The following is a 17,292-nucleotide window of genomic DNA, read 5'->3' on the forward strand; positions in this document are numbered from 1 at the left end:
TAAATTTAATTAATTAATATTATATAAATTGAATTTAAAATGTTTTTACAAAATCAAACCAATTTGTTTTTTAAGAAACAATTTATCCAAACAAGACTTTTTGTTTTTTATTTTTAAAATCCTTTTATAAAAACAACTTACCAAATATCCTTATTTTTATAAAACATTTTAAAACTATTTTTGGTTCTTTAATTTAAAAACAATTTCTAAAAACAAGCATAAGAAATCATGGTAAAAAAAAATAAAAAAAATTAAAGTACTTATTTGACTTAGATTAAAAATGAATATTACGATTATTTTTATTTTATAGTAATTTTTGTTTCACTAGAATAAAAAATTGTTTCATAATTAATTTTAAAAAAATTATTTATCTTTAACTCATACATAATTGTAGATTTAATTTTTATTTTTTAATAAGAATTAACTTGAATTTGATTTTATATTATTATATATTAAATTTATAAAATTAAGTGAGATATTATGTTTAAAAACAATATAAATTCTTTCATCCAAATAAGCTTTTTATTTAAAAAAAAAAAAAATAATTTTTAAAACATCTTACTAAACCCTCTTGATTTTTTTTTTTTTTTTTTTTTTGTTCTCTATTTTAAAAACAATTTTAAAAAATATCATCAAATGGGCCCCAAATTATTGATATTATAATAATACACATTTATTATTAAAAAATCATTTTCAAATATTAAATTAATAAAGAATTACTAAAGAATTAAATTTAGGTGGCTATAAAAAGCAAATGCACATAACTTAGAATAAAAGATTAAATTGTGACACATGATATTGGAATAATAAATTAAATACCACTATCAACCACACATCACTCATTTGTGCACATGCATCCCACCTGTATTCCTACTTGATATTAAAAACAAATGAAGGACTTAACTAGAAATGTCTTTTATCCAAAATAAACCCTTAATAATTAATAAAAAATATGGGTAAATTAAATTAAAAAAGAAAAGAAAAAAAAAAGAAGTAATGAAAAATAAATTAGCTACTCAGTATAGATTATGAAGGGTGATAGGGGCAACAAGTGATGCTATGGTGACTTGATTTATGATAATGAAATTCAACGTTAAAAGGCATGATTTTGTGAGATATGGTGCCTTCAGCCACAATTTAGTATGATTTCACAAAAATGGCATTACTAATTATTATTTTTTATACTGTTGTTGTCTTGATGATTCATGACAATGACAGCAAACTTTAATTATTTCCCTTGTTTAATTCCATGGTCAAATTTTGAAACCAAATGCATCCTTTTCACTTGGGGCCTATCTCAATAACTTCTTCATCTAACCCAAACCCTCCCCTTCCAATCTAACCCAAACCCTCCCCTTCCAATCAATGTCTTTTACCTTTTTTTTTTTACTTTAATTATTACCCTTGTTTAATTTCATGGTCAAATTCTGAAACCAAATGCATCCTTTTGACTCCAACCAAATGCATCCTTTTGACTCCAGGTCTATCTCAATTAATTTCTTCATCTAACCCAAGCCCTCTCCTTCCAATCAATGACTTTCTGGTTTAGATTTAGGGATTTAGGGGTTTAATGAGATAAGATGGAAAGGAAAATGATAAAGAGTACGACAATATTTATTAGAAAAAAAGAAAGATTTGGAATAATATTGGTTTGGGTGATTATAATCCTCCCTTAATATTAAAAGGTCAGTAAGCATTTGGTCTAAACCAGATTCTACTGTTCAAAAGCATCCTTTGTGAGATATGTAGACTTTGAAATATGGCGTTAGATTATTGATCAAGATTTGTTAGGCCCATCCCACAATCATAAACTCTACTCTACACAATCTTTGGGCACAAGTTTGGACCAAGAATTGGTTATGAATATATGGGTCTAGTCAAGAACGGGGATTTGGGGAACTTCTGGAAGGATTGAATGTTAGAGATGGTGTGTGTAGTATAAAATGGGGTTAGGGAGTTTGATTAAAAAACATTGAACATTATAATAAGACTAATGGAGAGCGTATCTTTGATTGCATCATTGCAACATTGTAAAGTGTAGTGTAACATAGGGGACAAGGCAGCAGTAGAAAGAGACAAGTAGATCAAAGCCAAAGTCCCTCATCTTTTGGGAGTCATGTGGCTGTTTTCCTTTGAATCAAATCTAATCTGGTCTCTCTCCTGCTCTCTCTCATCTTACAAGTTACTTTACCAAAAGTCTTTGTTCTTTTTCCAGACTCCCATTTTCTATTTTCTATAAGGATTTTTGGTCTTTTTCTGAAGCATGTTCTATTTATTGTTGAGGTGGTTTACCCACTTTTAAACTCCGGGGAAAATTTGCTGAGACATTGTGAGATTTTATGAGGTGGGTTTGGTGCAGGTCTTGTGTAAATTGTGGTATAAAAGAAGTGGTGAAGATTGTGAGAAATGGCTGGAGTTAGCAGGAAAATATCAGCTGCTTCTGCAAGGTCTCCCACCAGAAAGTCTCATCATAACACCTCTAAGCTCCCTTCAGGTCTCTCTCTCTCTCTCTCTCTCTCTCTCTCTCTCTCTGTTCCTCTCTCCTGTGTTTCATTTGGTGTGCTGTTTAATGGGTTGCTTTCATTTCTTTCTCTTTTTCAATGAAATTTCTTCATTTTCTGTGTCGGCAGCCATGCTTTGGTTTTTGTCTTGGTGTATGTTTCGGCCTGCGTTCTTAATTTTAGGAATGCTCCATTTGGTCGCTCAGAAACTAGAGGTGAAGGGGAAAAAAAATTGTGATAATAGCCAAGTCCAACCAATCCTTTAAAAATTGGAGTTTTTCATTTCTTTTCCAATGCATGATTTCTCAGCTGCCAAACAGAATCTAATGGAAAACCAGTTTAATGAAGACTGAATTTGAATGGAAAGCGGTTCTTAAAAAATCAGCCAAATCAGGGCATTTTAGGATGGAATAAATGAAAATTTCCCGTTTTTGTTTCATATAGAATTTGGTCTTTGTGCCTCACATGTTTGTACAAATTGCAGGATCATCTTTTCTTTCTCAAGAAATATAGGATTTATAATTTTTTTTCTACATTTTTGAAGGTGATCCTTGTGTTTCTTTTTCCTGCCCATACTTCAGATATCTACTGCACTGTGTAACTACTTGCTGAAGATGCTGCACAAAAAGAACAAAAAAGAACGATTCCATTGGACTTCATTTTTCATTTTGTGTATGAAATGAATTGTGTCTTGATACCAAATTTGACACATATAAGCCACAAAGTTGCTTACTTCACAGATCTCTGTAATTTTTTTCCATGATAATTATCCAAATTACCCCTGTTTGCAATTCCAGTTCTTCCTACAAATCAAGTTCACTTTGATAACTTGATTTTTTCCACTGATTTAATCTGAAATTTAGCATCAAATTGGTTCATCTGTCTAGTGAGTCCTACTATTGCATATTGTTTTCAAGCTTTAGAGTCTATTTAACATTCTTCTCCAAATTGGGTCATTGTCTTTAATTTTTTTCACAGGGATGTTGAAGAATATTATACTGGTCTTGTTGATTGGGTTGTTGTCATGGGGATATCAGGCTGCCCGTCCTCCGCCACCCAAAATCTGTGGTTCCCCAGGCGGGCCAGCCATTACGGCACATAGAATAAATCTGAGGGATGGAAGGCATTTGGCCTACAAGGAACATGGTGTCTCAAAACAAGTGGCCAAATATAAGATTGTATTCTTTCATGGATTTGGCAGCACCAGACATGAAGCGATAATTGGAACACACATGTCGCCGGTACTGAGTAGAACTTGTGCATGCTATGTTTGTTTTAAGACTTTAATTGTTTGTATTAATTGACCCTATGGTGTGTTAATATAGGGAAGTGTTGAAGAACTAGGGGTATACGTTGTATCTTTTGACAGACCAGGCTATGGAGAAAGTGATCCAAATCCGAAGCGAACGATGAAGAGCTTGGCATTGGATGTGGAAGAGCTTGCTGATCAGTTGGAACTTGGACCTAAATTTTATGTAGTAGGGTATTCTATGGGAGGCCAGGCTGTTTGGGGCTGCCTCAAGTACATCCCCCATCGGTAATGACTGTCACTGAGTTTATGCTTTACTTGATCATACTGACAAGTTCTCACTTCGGGATTTTATTTACCTTTAGAAGTAGTCCAAAATCTGGGAATTATTTGAGAAAACATTTTCAGTCTGATAGGAAGTTTTGAAGAACAAATTTGAAGGGGAGAAAACACAATGCATCTTAGGAAAAAATGGGAGGATACAATAGGTTGAATGCGATAAAATTGAATATTTTTTCAGAAGTCTGGAGTGATCCTGGTCAAGTGCTCCTTGTGCATTTTCTCCTTATATATTCCTTCAAAAGTTTTGTTATTATCAGGTTTATGATTCTGGCAGGCTAGCAGGAGCAACATTGATCGCTCCAGTCATAAACTACTGGTGGCCAGGGTTTCCTGCCAATTTATCTAAAGAAGCCTACTACCAACAATTTCCCCAGGACCAGTGGGCACTTCGTGTTGCACACTATACTCCATGGCTCACCTACTGGTGGAACACCCAGAAACTGTTTCCTGCTTCAAGTGTGATTGGCGGAAGGCCTCAACTCTCTCGCAAAGATATGGAAATTATCCAACAGATGGTGGCAAGACCAAGGCACCTGGTGAGTAGCTACTTTTTTCATTTTGCATTACTAAGGAAAGAAACCAATAACCAAGTCTGCTTGTGTGCATTTGTGTGTATAACAATCAAGCAAACACCACTAAGTGATATATTGTGATGGAATCACATTTTAATGTTGAGTTGTATGGTTGGTTCAATATTTCCTTGAGGACGGTTCTAACCTAGGGCATTGTGAATAAGCTTTATGTGATACACGTGCTGGTAGCAGGTAAGGTAATAGAAGGGAAAAACACATACTCCCTCTACAAATATGTAACTTAGGGTTTGTTTGGTAACTGTTTTTTAAAATAATTCTGAAAAATAGTTTTTGAAAACAGTTTTTAAAAATCCCTCTACAAATATGCAACTTAGGGCTTGTTTGGTAACTGTTTTTTAAAATAATTCTGAAAAATAGTTTTTGAAAACAGTTTTTAAAAATTGTTTTTTGATTTTTTTAGAACAAAAGTTTGTTTGGAACCTAAAATCTTTTTAACCTGTTTTTAATATTTTTAAATATGTCTTAAAAATAATTTTTATATCTACTTTTTTATTTTAATCATTTTATATGTTTGTGTAACTATTTCTTAGACAATCCTCATAAAACAAGTAAAAACAACATAAAACAATTAAAAGATATTTTTTGAAAACACTATTTTTTATTTTGTCAAACGTGTTTTCTTTGTTTTTTGTTATAGAGAATTGAAAACTGTTCTAAAAAACAGTTCCCAAATAGGTCCTCAATTTTTTAAGATGTTGTAGGTGAAGAATTTACCTTTACTTCAATTCATTCATTTTACTCTATAGTGAGTTTCCAAAACTTGAAAGTTCTGAACCCCCATTGGTGCAATGGTTGCAAAGAGTTTGTAATGCTGTCTAAACTATTGATGAGCTGCTGATTGTGAATTATGATCGATTCAGAATTTGTTACTTGTTTAATACTCGGTTTTTTCTATAGGTGCTTCAGGCAAGTCAGCAAGGAGAATTTGAGTCCATCCACCGTGATATGATGGTCGGATTTGGAAGCTGGGAGTTTGATCCTCTGGAGCTTGAGAACCCTTTTCCTAACAACGAAGGGTCAGTTCATATATGGCAAGGTGATGAAGATGGCCTCGTGCCTGTTATGCTGCAACGGTATATTGCAGGGAAACTTTCATGGATTCAGTACCATGAGGTACCAGGTGCTGGGCACTTGTTTCCTATTGCAGATGGCATGACTGATGTTATAGTAAAGGCACTTTTACTGGGGGAAAAGTAGTCGGGTTTAGGCATGGCCGGACAGAGCTCTTTGTGAACTGGGTCAAAGGTTAAGAAAAGAAAAAGAAAAAGTTGTTAGATTTGATGAACAGAAATAATGTATAACATTGTTTTCTCTTGTTTTGGCACTAAATTTGGAGTGGCTTTGCTCTCTATAGCCTTCCTGCAAGTGATATACAATGGTTATTCCTGTAGCCCTTGCTTTACTTCTCTAGTTTCTTTGCCTTTTAACCTTAAGCTTGGGAATTGGGTATAGATAAATGGTGAGTTAGCATAAGCTATAATCTGAATCACTGTTCCAATCATCTCTCCCCTTTGATTGGGAAGTTGGTGCCGTCACTCTCCACTTGCCCTCAACTCCTTCTGCATCCAATTTCCACACAATTCTAATCAAGAATTGCAAATAATATTTTTAGTAACCAGACAAGAAGACTTTAAATGCTAGCTTGAGTTCCAAAAGAACAATAACTGTCTGGGGAAACAAATTATTATTTGCCCTGTTGAGGAAGATCTAAGTGTACATAAAACACTAATTGGCTGAGAGAAACTAAATTACAGTGCATGACAAAAAAACAACACACTTCAATCCGCAAGGGAGGGTTCACAGAGTGAAGTTTTGAGGTTCATCTCCACAAATTTGACTTGGCTCCAGTAAGACTCACACATCAGTGAAAAAAAACATCCTCCTAACTTACTTAGGGAGGCCAGATTCTGGGTTGAGGAGGGCTTGACTTTCATCAGAAAGCAACACTGGTCCCTTCCCGGGTCTTGTGCAGATGAAGTAACTAACAGCACCTCTCTGCTTTTGAGCTGGAATTTGATCCTTAGTTTCAGGAGGAGGTGGCAAAGCTTCCACATCCTTCATCTCCTCGACCCCAACATCTCCTAGTATTGACTTGTCACCAATAACATAACTGAAGAGAGAAAAGATAAGGGGAAAAGAGGTTCATCAGGAAACTCAGCAGCAGGAGGACCATACAGTAACCAATAACTATCACCTAAATTCCCCACCAGTCAAAGGATGATAAATGTTCTATTTTAAACCCAATATCTGCTTACAGTACCTGTTCAAATCAGTATCAGAATGTGGAGGAAAGTAGTAAAGCAGCCTCTGAAGCAAATTTGCAGCGACCTTTCTATCACGTGCAATCAGAACTGCATTCGGCCCCGCATCAAAAGTATAAGCCACCTGTTGACATTCTCAAAATTAGTCTACCTTTTACCTAATAAGCAGGCTAATGTAAGGAAAATACAGACAAGCAATACAGAAATTACTCTCTTATCTTATTAGACCATTTGTGTATTTTTTTTCTTTTTTTCCTTTCCTATTAAAACAAAATTATAGCTGTAAGAGAAACTGAACAGCAAGGAACTCCATAGGAGATCTAACATAATTACCAAAGAACAATGGAAGGGCTCAATCTAAACATGGTTGGCTTGAGAAACAGTTCTACACACAAAAAATTCTATAGCATATAGTGAGAGGTTCTTGCCAAAGTTACAACCCAGGTTTTACAAAGTCATTGATTTATACCATCTGCAGGAGGATAAAGAACAAGGAATATGAGAAAGCAATATTAGTTTTGTACAGAATGGTGAAATTAGCTTCAAGTTCAAGATATGTCCCACTCAATATTTTTCATGAATTTTTTATAAGGGGAAAGGATGGAAAATACATTACATACTGATTTCTCATGCAGGTCTGTGATAAATATTTTCCTTTTGTGCACTTCAATGGATCAATTCTAAGCTTAGAAAGGTTTTCAATGAATATTATTAGAGAAGTAAGGTCCCTCGCCATAAATAACACAGGATTATTGATGCGCACAGAGAAGTTTCAGCTACCAAGTTTTTTTGGCAGAGAGTAGAAACCTCTCTGCTATCATATGTTTTAGAAGAAATACTTGTCAATCTTTACCCTAAGAGGCAGTTTTCCTGCAGTCTCGTTGAGGTCATTCAGGTCATGAGGGGTAAACACCATGTTAATCATTAAAACAGAAGGCAGAAAGTTCCAAATAAGATAGCCAAAAAATAAAAAGAGAGAAACTTGAGGATGAACCTGAGGCGTTCCTTCAGAGCGATTCCATTTTTCAACACAGCTGATTATCCTGAACCATAAAAATATTGTCCATAAATTTAATGGTGCAACTCAAAATGAAAAAGCTAATTAAAAAAACGTTAAGTGCTTAAAATTTGAAATTTGAAAAGATGAAAAAATGAACTTGCCTATGGGATGTATCACTCATGTAGAATATGGGAGGGCTTGTATCCAGGCAGACAGCATGGAACTGATTACTGTCAGCGCAAGTCAGACGGGCAAAAGACGGGAAATCACGATTTTTTATGGCTTCTTCCATTTCAATTATGCGTTTTGGAACAACTTCCTATGAGAATCCAAAACATGAATAAGAAAATAATGAGTTAGCTTGAATTCTCAACAATATGAAACAAGTTCATAGACATCAAATTGAAAAAAAGGACCCCTCAAGTAAAAGAGGCCATAAAATACAATGCATTCAAATCTAAGTTCATAGGACTCAAGCTATTTAAAATCCAGGACATCCATACAACCAGAGAAAACAGCATCTTTTCTTTATCATTATTTTTAGTAGTAGTAGTATAGGAATTGTAGAAGAAATTGAGATGTGGGGTCTGAACAGGCACCTTTGCTCTATGTTGTAGAAGCAAACTTGTCTCAACGCTATCACGCATTCCTGAGGTGCTACTTGTTTCCTTCTGCCGTGAACTTACCTGGAATCAGCATATTCAAGATTGGAATCACAACAGAAAGTGGGCGAGGAAGAAAACATTATGCAACAACTATTCCCAATATATCTCTGAACATTCATAGTTTCCCCGCCTGTGGTGTTACTGAGTGTTCACTTGCTACATATTTTTCTTTTGAAATCATTTTTATGTCAAAGGAATGTGCATTTTCTGAATTTTGGTGTTGCAATTTATGGCTCTTAATCAATATAAGGATTGTGCATTAATCACTGCACACAGCTTTCACTCTAAAAATATCTTCGTCATCAAGGCAATCATTGTTTGATAATGTTTTGATTCCTAATGGTGCATCGTTGTTTTATTGACACTTTTAAAGGCTTTATTTTAAATTTCAATATTTTGATAATAGATGCAATTTGTCACCAGCAGTCGGTGGTTCAGATTTTACTGCCTCTTGTGACAAAGATCTTCCTCTTTTCTTTCTCTCATTCTTTCTTTCAATTTTCAAATTAAAAACAACCATTTCATTGCATGTTAAATGGTAACTAAAAGAAGGATGAGAAATCCTTCTAACGAGTGTAAAATCCTTTATACAAAGTCCAACGTCTGATCAAAGAAGAAAAATAGATGTATGCTAATCCAAAAGCCAAATCTACCTATACAGGTCAAAATGGTTCCTTGTAATAAGAGTCCATCCAGTGGAACCAAAAGTTGGAAATTGTTCGTTGGTTGTTTTATGATTGGGAAGTGGAGAGAATGGAGTCGCTGTATGGAATTCTTCATTGCTCAAAAACTTAGTTCAACTTGGCAACAAGTGAAATTTCTCTTCGAACTCTCAAATCCATTATATATGCGGGGGGAGGGAGGGACATACCACGGCAATAATAATAACAAGTTCATCCCAGTGCTTCTCATCTTGAAGTTGTACTGCAATGCTGTCACTTCCATTCTCCTCCTTGAATTATCCAGAAATAAAAAAATTAAATAAAAATTAGATTTGGATGTTCAAACAAATAATGTGTCTTTATAAACCTCAGAACTCGAACTTACATTTCCCATGACCCACTTGACGAAGCCCCCATATAAACTGCGACAAGCACTGCCTGAACCTTGCCTGTATATGAATGAAAAAGAAAATTGGAAATTGGTGGTGACCAATATTAACTAGCCATCTTAAAACCCTGATATATGAAGAAACTGAAAAAAAAATAATAATAATAATAATAATAGTAATACACAATTTTTATGGGAAGTTGTAAATCAAATAATAAATTAAAAGTTATTACGATATTTTAAAATACAACAGTTAAATTCATATAATGTCAAAAATAATTTCTATAAACAACAGTTTAAAAGAAGCAGGAAAGTGGGAATACATGCTTCAAGATAACAGTAAAAAGACAAATTGAACAGTTCAAAATAATCATATGTGATCACCCTTAAGCAAGTAAATGAAAATATGTCAGTTATAAAGAATACCTTGCAATAGCAGAAAGCTTCCCCTGATCTTCTTGTACATTCATTAGCTTTGCAAGGGAAAAAACTGCAAATGCAAATACAGTAACTAGTTAACAAGAGCAGGCTGATTGTTGATCTACATATTAGTTAGAATGTAGAGCAAGCTGCAAATATAAAAGATGAAATAGATAATAAACAAGTGGCTTCAAGAAGAAAAATAGAAAAACTAAAGATATGGACAAAACATGTGGTTATAATCCAAATCTAGAGAGATGGATAAAAAATATGTCATACTCCAGATATTCTGCAAAGAGGCCTTTTTCAAATAGAGGTTTCCCCTAGCAGATATATAAAAACCTTGTAAAGCCAGTCTTTCAAATCAGTGTGGACCACAATAGTAGTAGTAGCAGCAGCAGCCTGGTAGATTCATAAAGACCTTGTAAAGCCAGTTTTTCAAATGAGCGTGAGCAGACTCATAAAAACCTTGTAAAGCCAGTGTTTCAAATGAGCATGGGCCACTATATGAGACACAAAAGTTGGTCCTGTTTCATAGTCACTTAGATTGCCCTTGCACAGATATCACCTTGGCTTGTAAAATGAATCAAGAACCTTTCACAAAGCTTTATGTTATTATTGCAACTTTTCCAATTCCTATCAATCGATGCATGATTCTTCACAAGTGTATGTTAAGTCAATGGAAAATGTAAAGGAGGCATTAAGAAGTATGGTGTATATGTTGGGGAAAAAAAAAAATTTTTTACATTTTTTTGTAGGCAAAATATCGTGAATCATATTCACCTAAGCAACCCAATAAAACTAACCCAAGCTGAGCTCTTCCAACCCAGACTGAGGTTATAGTGAGTTTTAAACCTGACCTAATCCACCCAATTGTAGCCCTAATTGAAGGAAAGAGAAGGAGAAAAAAGAAAAGGAAACCAAAAATGAAAAAAGATTTTGTATCTTAATATTACACCATGGTAAGGATGCTTTTGTTTAATGAAAGAACAATATGAGTTCTCCAGTTCAATTTCCATAGGGTTTAAGCTTTAGAGGCAATCAATCCCTGTCACCAGGGTCTATGATGCCATCTCTGAATTGGTCAAGACTAAAAGGTCCAACATGTCCTACCACCAAATAAAAGTCTCTAACTTCAAGACAAAAAGAAAAACTAGAAACAATTATTAACAACCAACCAACCTTTCCAAGCATCTTATTACTTTCAATTCTTAAGAACAAGGAAACCTGCTACTAACAAATATTCCAGGCATCAATATTCAATTTTTGCTCCTATAAATATATTGAATCACAGAAAATGGCAATAAATTTATGTTGACAACACAAAGCTCATTTATCACAAGAAAAACGAACCTGCACACAAAAAGAAAAATAGAGAATAAGAGTATGTTACCAAGGCAGGCAAAACCAGCTGCTGAGGAAGCCAATCCAGCGGCAGTGGGGAAATTGTTGTATGAAGCAATGTGCACATGCAATTTCTCCCAGTCCTTTTTTGTGATTTTAATACCCTTCTTCTCATCCTCAATTTTGCTAGCTCGGGAGCGGATTTCCCTCAAACAATTTTGGTATCTACCACCAGAAAGGGAAATCTCCTATACTAACCAGAAAAAACAAAGAAAACCTCACTCAACACATGGCGGTAAACAGTGTCCTAAAAACAGAAATCAATGCTATTGCTATGTTTGATTCTGAGAAAATGTAGGAAAATAACGGAAAAGAAACCTTAATTTGTATATTATAGCTTTATTATTTGGACCTCATGAAATAAAACCCTCCACTCAATTGGAACTACTTCTAAAACATTTGAATCAGTTAACATTAGTTTTTTCATTTTTCTGGAACAGAGAAGTTGTGGATAGGGATTCCTATCGGGTGTATTGACAATAGTTCCCTATTTGAGGAGGGGTAGCACAAATCTTGAGCATGCATATTACCATGTATATAAGAGTCCCACATAATTTTATCATAAAATATTGCAACCTAGCAATACTTGGTAATTGAAGTATAATTTTAATTCTTTCTCATTCAACCATTTGATTAAAATATTGTTGGCCCCTCTAGCATACCTTTAGCTAAGTTTACATGGCCGAGAGCAAATGAATATGAGATACACAATGATGTGACATGTGTTTCAGATTGCATACCAGCAATGATTACGAGAGAGAGTTCAGTTAAAAACACAGGAGACACCTCAGCATAAAAGAGATTCATTTTGATAACAAAAAGAACATAGTAGCCAAATAACTTTTTATCTTTTTCTTAGTTTTTTTATGATAAAATGGAAGGCAAAAACAAGAAATTTTCTATATCTTAGGCTTTGTTTGAGAAGCATTTTCTCGTTTTGAAAAAAACAGTTTTTGAGAACAGTTTTTTAAAATTGTTCTATGATGTTTTATAAAACAAAAATCTTTTTGAGAACATGAAATGTTTTAAACCTGCTTTCTATGCTTTTAAAAAATGTTTCAAAAATAACTTTTATATGTAATACTTTATTTTTAATCATTCTCCATATTTATATAATTATATTTTAAAACAATTATTAGAAAACAAGTGAAAACAACTAAAAGATGTCCTTTAAACACACCCCAAACAGAAAATTGGTTTAAAAAAAGTTACCTAACAGGGTCTTAGTTTTCTAATGCTAAGTTTGGTCAATGAGAAAAATTTAAGAACATAAAAGAAATACTTATTTTGAAACTTGCATAACAAATTTATTTGTGAGCTTTTCAGTACTGAAATTAATCCAACTATTTGACTTCATGAAGGTGACTTTTCAGTTTTCTGGAATCCCAGATGACATTAAAAGTTATAGGCTTAAAATTTTATTCCTCAATTCTATTCAAAACCAAAGGAAGGGCACATGAAACAACCAGAAAAAATTTTACTTTTCTGAGAAAACAAAAGCCTCCATTCAACCGGGACTAATTTTGACTTAGTTCAGGTGTACCTTTTTTATATCCTCCACTAAACTGAAACAAATACAAAGTATTTGATTTGAATGGTGTGAGTTTTTCATTTTGTGGAAACCGAAAATGCCATAAAGCTTAAGATTCAAAATATCACTATCATTATTATTATTATCATCGTTACTACTATTATTTAACCTTTCCTAATTATCCAAAGTATACAAAAAGAAACACCTCATTTTTTTACCTATTATTATTATTTAACCTTTCCTAATTATCCAAAGTATGCAAAAACAAACACCCAATTTTTTTACTCGAAGGTCGATAGTCATACCAGGCTCGTTTAACTGAAATTTCATTTTATTTATTTAATAATGTGAAACCTGACTTCCATCATTTTCCTCCATTTTCCCAGGAAACAAACAACACACCATATAGAAAACTACCCCGATAAAAAATTACCTCCTCATCAAACCATATCATATCACTCTAAACAGTTGAATTGAGTTAGAAATTTCATTTCACTTCATTTATAATAATGAATAACCCAATACCAAAAACCTGAATTCCACTCCCTTTCCTTCATTTTGTCAAAAAAATTAAACAATAAGAGACCAAAAAATGAAAAACCCCTGAAAGATATACCTTCCCATTTGATCCACATCCAATCACTCCCAAGGTCAAATAGTAGTATTACCCATATTTTAACTTAAATCTCATTTCATGTTATTTAATAATAAAAAACTCTATAACAAAAACCTTAATTCCATCATTTTTTTTCTCCTGTTTTTCCTGAGATCCAACAACAGCAGACCATAAAATGAAAAACCCCAAGAAATTACACTCCGTATCTGAGCCACATCCAATGCTTCTAAAACTTGGAACTCAATTTAACTGAAATTCCATAACATTTTATCTAATAATGAAAACCCAATACCAAAAGCCTCCATCACATCACTTTCCTTCCATTTTCCCAAAAACCAAACAGCATGAGCACCCAGAAAATATGTATATATATATATGAAAGAAAGAAAGAAAGAAAGAAAGAAAGAAAGAGAGAATCCCAGGGAAACAAACCTCTTCATTTTATTTGATCCACATCCAATCTCTCCAAAAAATCGAATTCAGGTTAACCGAGATTTCATTTACTAAAAGAGCAAAAGAACCCAATTCCAAAAATCTCATATCCGGCACTTCTCCATTTTCTCAAGAACCAAACAACAAAAGACCATAAAACGAAACACCCAGAAAAATACACCTCACCATTTGATCCACATCCAATGTCTCTCAAAAAGTCAAACAGTCGTATTAGCCTTGTTTTAACTGAAATTCCATTCCATTTCATATCATTTACGTAATAACGAAAAACCCAGAACCAAAAACCTCAATCCTACCCCTTTCCCTCCGTTTTCCCCAGAAGCAAACAAGAAGAAAAGATACCTTGCCATTAAGCCACATGCGATCAGATTGAAACATAGGACTGACAGCAACAGTGGTAGTGGTGCAGAGGTGCTGGGGATCAAGTGTGACGCTGATGCTATCATTGACGGCCAAAATCAGGGCTTCATCCCTCTTGCCCCAGTACTTGATCACGGCTATATTGGTGGGGGTTTGGGCCGTAGTCATGAGTATCCATTTCTGAGATGAATCAGCAGCCATATCAGAATTCCAAATTCCAAGAGAGTGTTAGTTCAGAGTTAAGAAAGATGAAAATTGGAGAATGGTGGGGGGTTTAAATAGGAAGTGAAGGTGGGAGCTGTCAACATCAATAGTTGAACGGCCAAACCCCACTCCCTTTTCATTCTTGGGATATCCTCCCACCATCAAGTCCTCTTTCATTTCTTTTTCTACTTTCTCTTTTCTTTTTTTTTTCAGGTGTTTGGTTCCTTTGTGGATCAAAATGGTTCTTTCTTCCACTGATTTGCCTTTCTAATTCAACAATATTTATAAATAATTTTCCAGAACTGGTAATGTTTGATACAATTTTCCCTGACAAAAATCCAGCATAAAAACTAATAATATCTTCTCCAAGGTAGAATTTGATAGTCACATTTTTAGATGGATTCTTTAATAGATAAATAATTTTATATATTTATGGGAGGTTAATCTCATGGATACAAATTTAGATTTCTTATTTTAAAAATGGGGAAAATAAAAAATAAAAATTGGAGAAGCGTGGAAAACAAGGATGTGCACGTGAAATGGGTGGGGGACGTTGGTTTGGACATATTATTTGAATCATAAATGCAACCCCTCTTTCCAAATTCATAAATGTGGTGGTCCATCTTCCCACTTTGCTCCAAATTCAACTTTTTCTCTTTTTATTTACATTTTCCGCTCTCAACCCCTTTTTTTGAATGTGCAGTCTGGATTTTATTTTTTTTCCTTTTTTTCTTAATAATTTTTTTTTTTTGTTAAGTTGGATGTTGTAGATTTGTATCATGGGGTGCAGATGCCACTCTTTGGACCATGGTAGATTTTATTATATTATTTGTTATGTATAAAGATACCCATCTCTGGAGTGTAATTGACCATCAAAGTATCAATTCAAGTTAATTAATCAATAAAAACTCTTATCACAAGACAGGTTGTGGGCGTTTCAATTTCTTCTTTACACATTATTATTTATGAATTATGACCATGTCATGAACAATATATATATATATATATATGAGTTTGGCATTCTGGAAGGTCAAGTACAGTGAGCCTTGTGAGGGGATCTCATACTATTTTCATTCATCTCTGTCCTGATGGGGACTTTTATTGGGTGTAACTCCTCACACGCAATTACTCAAAGTTGGTATTTTCCATCAAACATACAAAGGTCAGATCAAACTGCCAAATTGGATCATTCTATGGCTGTGATTATGGAGATTTAGAGCAAATACTAGTCAACTCATATGCAACAGATTACTCCCCAGTTTTGTTTGGTTTCTTTAGGCCCTTGGGAAGTAGAAAATGACATAATTCTAAATAGGGTGGGAAGAATGGAAAGTTGGGGTTGGATTGGTGGGTTGGCCTTGCTGGAGGTCTCATTTATTATTTCATTATATTTAGAAATTAGAACCAATCAAATTAAAATACACTCAAATTAATTATTAGTCAACATTTTTAGGTCATTTTCCCTATTAAATGGTTGAAGCTAATGAATTTATTAAAGAGGCATGTCATGGGTCCATCAATGTGTTCCCCATGTGACATGTAATGCAAGCTTCCTTCTTAAGGTTAAACACATTTTTCTTTCCCATTTTTGTTGTGTAGTAGCAATAGCCAATTCCAACTCACTGTTTCAACACATGACAACCTCTTAAATTTATTTTCTTTTATTTTTGTCATGGACTAAGATCTAATTCTTTTTAGTTGATGAGGCAAGCACTTTCTTTTGAGTCAAAAGAATTATTTTATCTACTAAGGCTACATCCCTTAATAGTCTTTCATCACCTCCAAATAATGTATGGAATAATTTTTTCTCATACAAAATAGACTCTCAAAAATGCAAATTTTAGAACTCTTATGAAAAGAAAAAAAAAATAATGAAATGGCATCTAAGCAAAACCCATCACTCATTTGGTTGAAATTTGGGAATGCAGAAATCATTTTCAAGGATTTCAGAAGAGTAGACTTGCAGCCAAACACATTGCCACACTAATGTGGCGATAGACCAATAGTATGTGTTAGAAGTTTAACCAAGTCTGCCCTCTCTAGTCATACTCATTGGATTAAGTCAAATGAATCCAGCCAAATCTATCAAGCTTCCAGTCAAATAACAACAGCCTTGCCTCCTTCAACATGGCCCTTTATTTTATTTTGACCATCCACCTATTTTTCCCACTTCCCAATCAACTATTTTCTTTCCCTCATCTTCCTTTGTTTTGTATTTTATTTTCCCAGTGAGAAAAGACCAAGTCCGACTACCTGCACTTTACATAAATAAATCTAGGAAAAAGGAGAATATGCATTGGAGTCTTAAAGAATAAGGGTTGCAGTATCACATGGGTCTTACATGATAACGTGTAATTGCTGTGTAGTCAATATCAGTAGAGCTTCATTTCTGCATGGTTAAAAATAGCCTAGGCCAGCTAAGAAGGTATCATGGTTAGTCTTTTGAGTAATGGAAATCTCAGATAATCTTGTCCTTGCACTTATTTGCAGCCTAAAGACAACATTGAGTATCAAATGAACAGAATGAAACTACCCTCTTTCATAACCAGTCAACAAATAGGCTAAAAACTCTGAATTTTTTCCCTGCAATCAAACAATAATACATGAGAGTTTTTTTTTTACAACTTTCTCATATAAGTAAGT

General features: G+C 33.9%; 2 protein-coding genes across 3 annotated transcripts; one reads left to right on the plus strand and one right to left on the minus strand.

Moving 5' to 3' along the window:
* The first annotated feature begins 2,134 nt into the window (after positions 1-2,134).
* LOC117928107 lies at positions 2,135-6,087 on the plus strand. 2 transcript variants are annotated; one of them, XM_034847948.1, is made up of 6 exons: positions 2,135-2,151; positions 2,360-2,494; positions 3,480-3,742; positions 3,827-4,038; positions 4,367-4,628; positions 5,583-6,087. In XM_034847948.1, exons 2-6 carry the CDS (start codon positions 2,407-2,409, stop codon positions 5,880-5,882), a joined length of 1,125 nt encoding a protein of 374 aa, XP_034703839.1. In that variant the 5' UTR covers positions 2,135-2,151; positions 2,360-2,406; the 3' UTR covers positions 5,883-6,087. The 2 variants fall into 2 exon arrangements, with proteins under 2 accessions (XP_034703839.1, XP_034703838.1); XM_034847947.1 differs by lacking the exon at positions 2,135-2,151 and adding an exon at positions 2,159-2,283.
* Positions 6,088-6,290: 203 nt separating this feature from the next.
* LOC117928106 (diphosphomevalonate decarboxylase 1) lies at positions 6,291-14,773 on the minus strand. Its single transcript, XM_034847946.1, has 10 exons — positions 14,428-14,773; positions 11,475-11,673; positions 10,088-10,151; positions 9,659-9,722; positions 9,483-9,563; positions 8,546-8,632; positions 8,108-8,265; positions 7,941-7,989; positions 6,946-7,070; positions 6,291-6,795 (listed from the first exon to the last, which is right to left on the minus strand). The coding sequence occupies exons 1-10, from the start codon at positions 14,644-14,646 to the stop codon at positions 6,573-6,575; spliced, it is 1,269 nt and encodes a 422-aa protein (XP_034703837.1). The 5' UTR covers positions 14,647-14,773; the 3' UTR covers positions 6,291-6,572.
* Between the last annotated feature and the right edge of the window lie 2,519 nt (positions 14,774-17,292).

This window comes from Vitis riparia, chromosome 13 (genome assembly GCF_004353265.1).
Source record: "Vitis riparia cultivar Riparia Gloire de Montpellier isolate 1030 chromosome 13, EGFV_Vit.rip_1.0, whole genome shotgun sequence".
In the NCBI taxonomy this organism is placed as follows: domain Eukaryota; kingdom Viridiplantae; phylum Streptophyta; class Magnoliopsida; order Vitales; family Vitaceae; genus Vitis; species Vitis riparia.

Bases quoted from the DNA above. Each gene is read 5' to 3' on its own strand.
- LOC117928107 (XM_034847948.1), top strand. From the start codon at position 2,407: ATGGCTGGAGTTAGCAGGAAAATATCAGCTGCTTCTGCAAGGTCTCCC. The intron at 2,495-3,479 runs GTCTCTCTCTCT...TTTTTTTCACAG, and splicing joins CACCTCTAAGCTCCCTTCAG to GGATGTTGAAGAATATTATA. The intron at 4,039-4,366 runs GTAATGACTGTC...TGATTCTGGCAG, and splicing joins CTCAAGTACATCCCCCATCG to GCTAGCAGGAGCAACATTGA.
- LOC117928106 (XM_034847946.1), bottom strand. From the start codon at position 14,646: ATGGCTGCTGATTCATCTCAGAAATGGATACTCATGACTACGGCCCAA. The intron at 10,152-11,474 runs GTAACATACTCT...TTGCATTTGCAG, and splicing joins AGCTGGTTTTGCCTGCCTTG to TTTTTTCCCTTGCAAAGCTA. The intron at 9,723-10,087 runs GTATTCTTTATA...ATTCATATACAG, and splicing joins AAGCTTTCTGCTATTGCAAG to GCAAGGTTCAGGCAGTGCTT.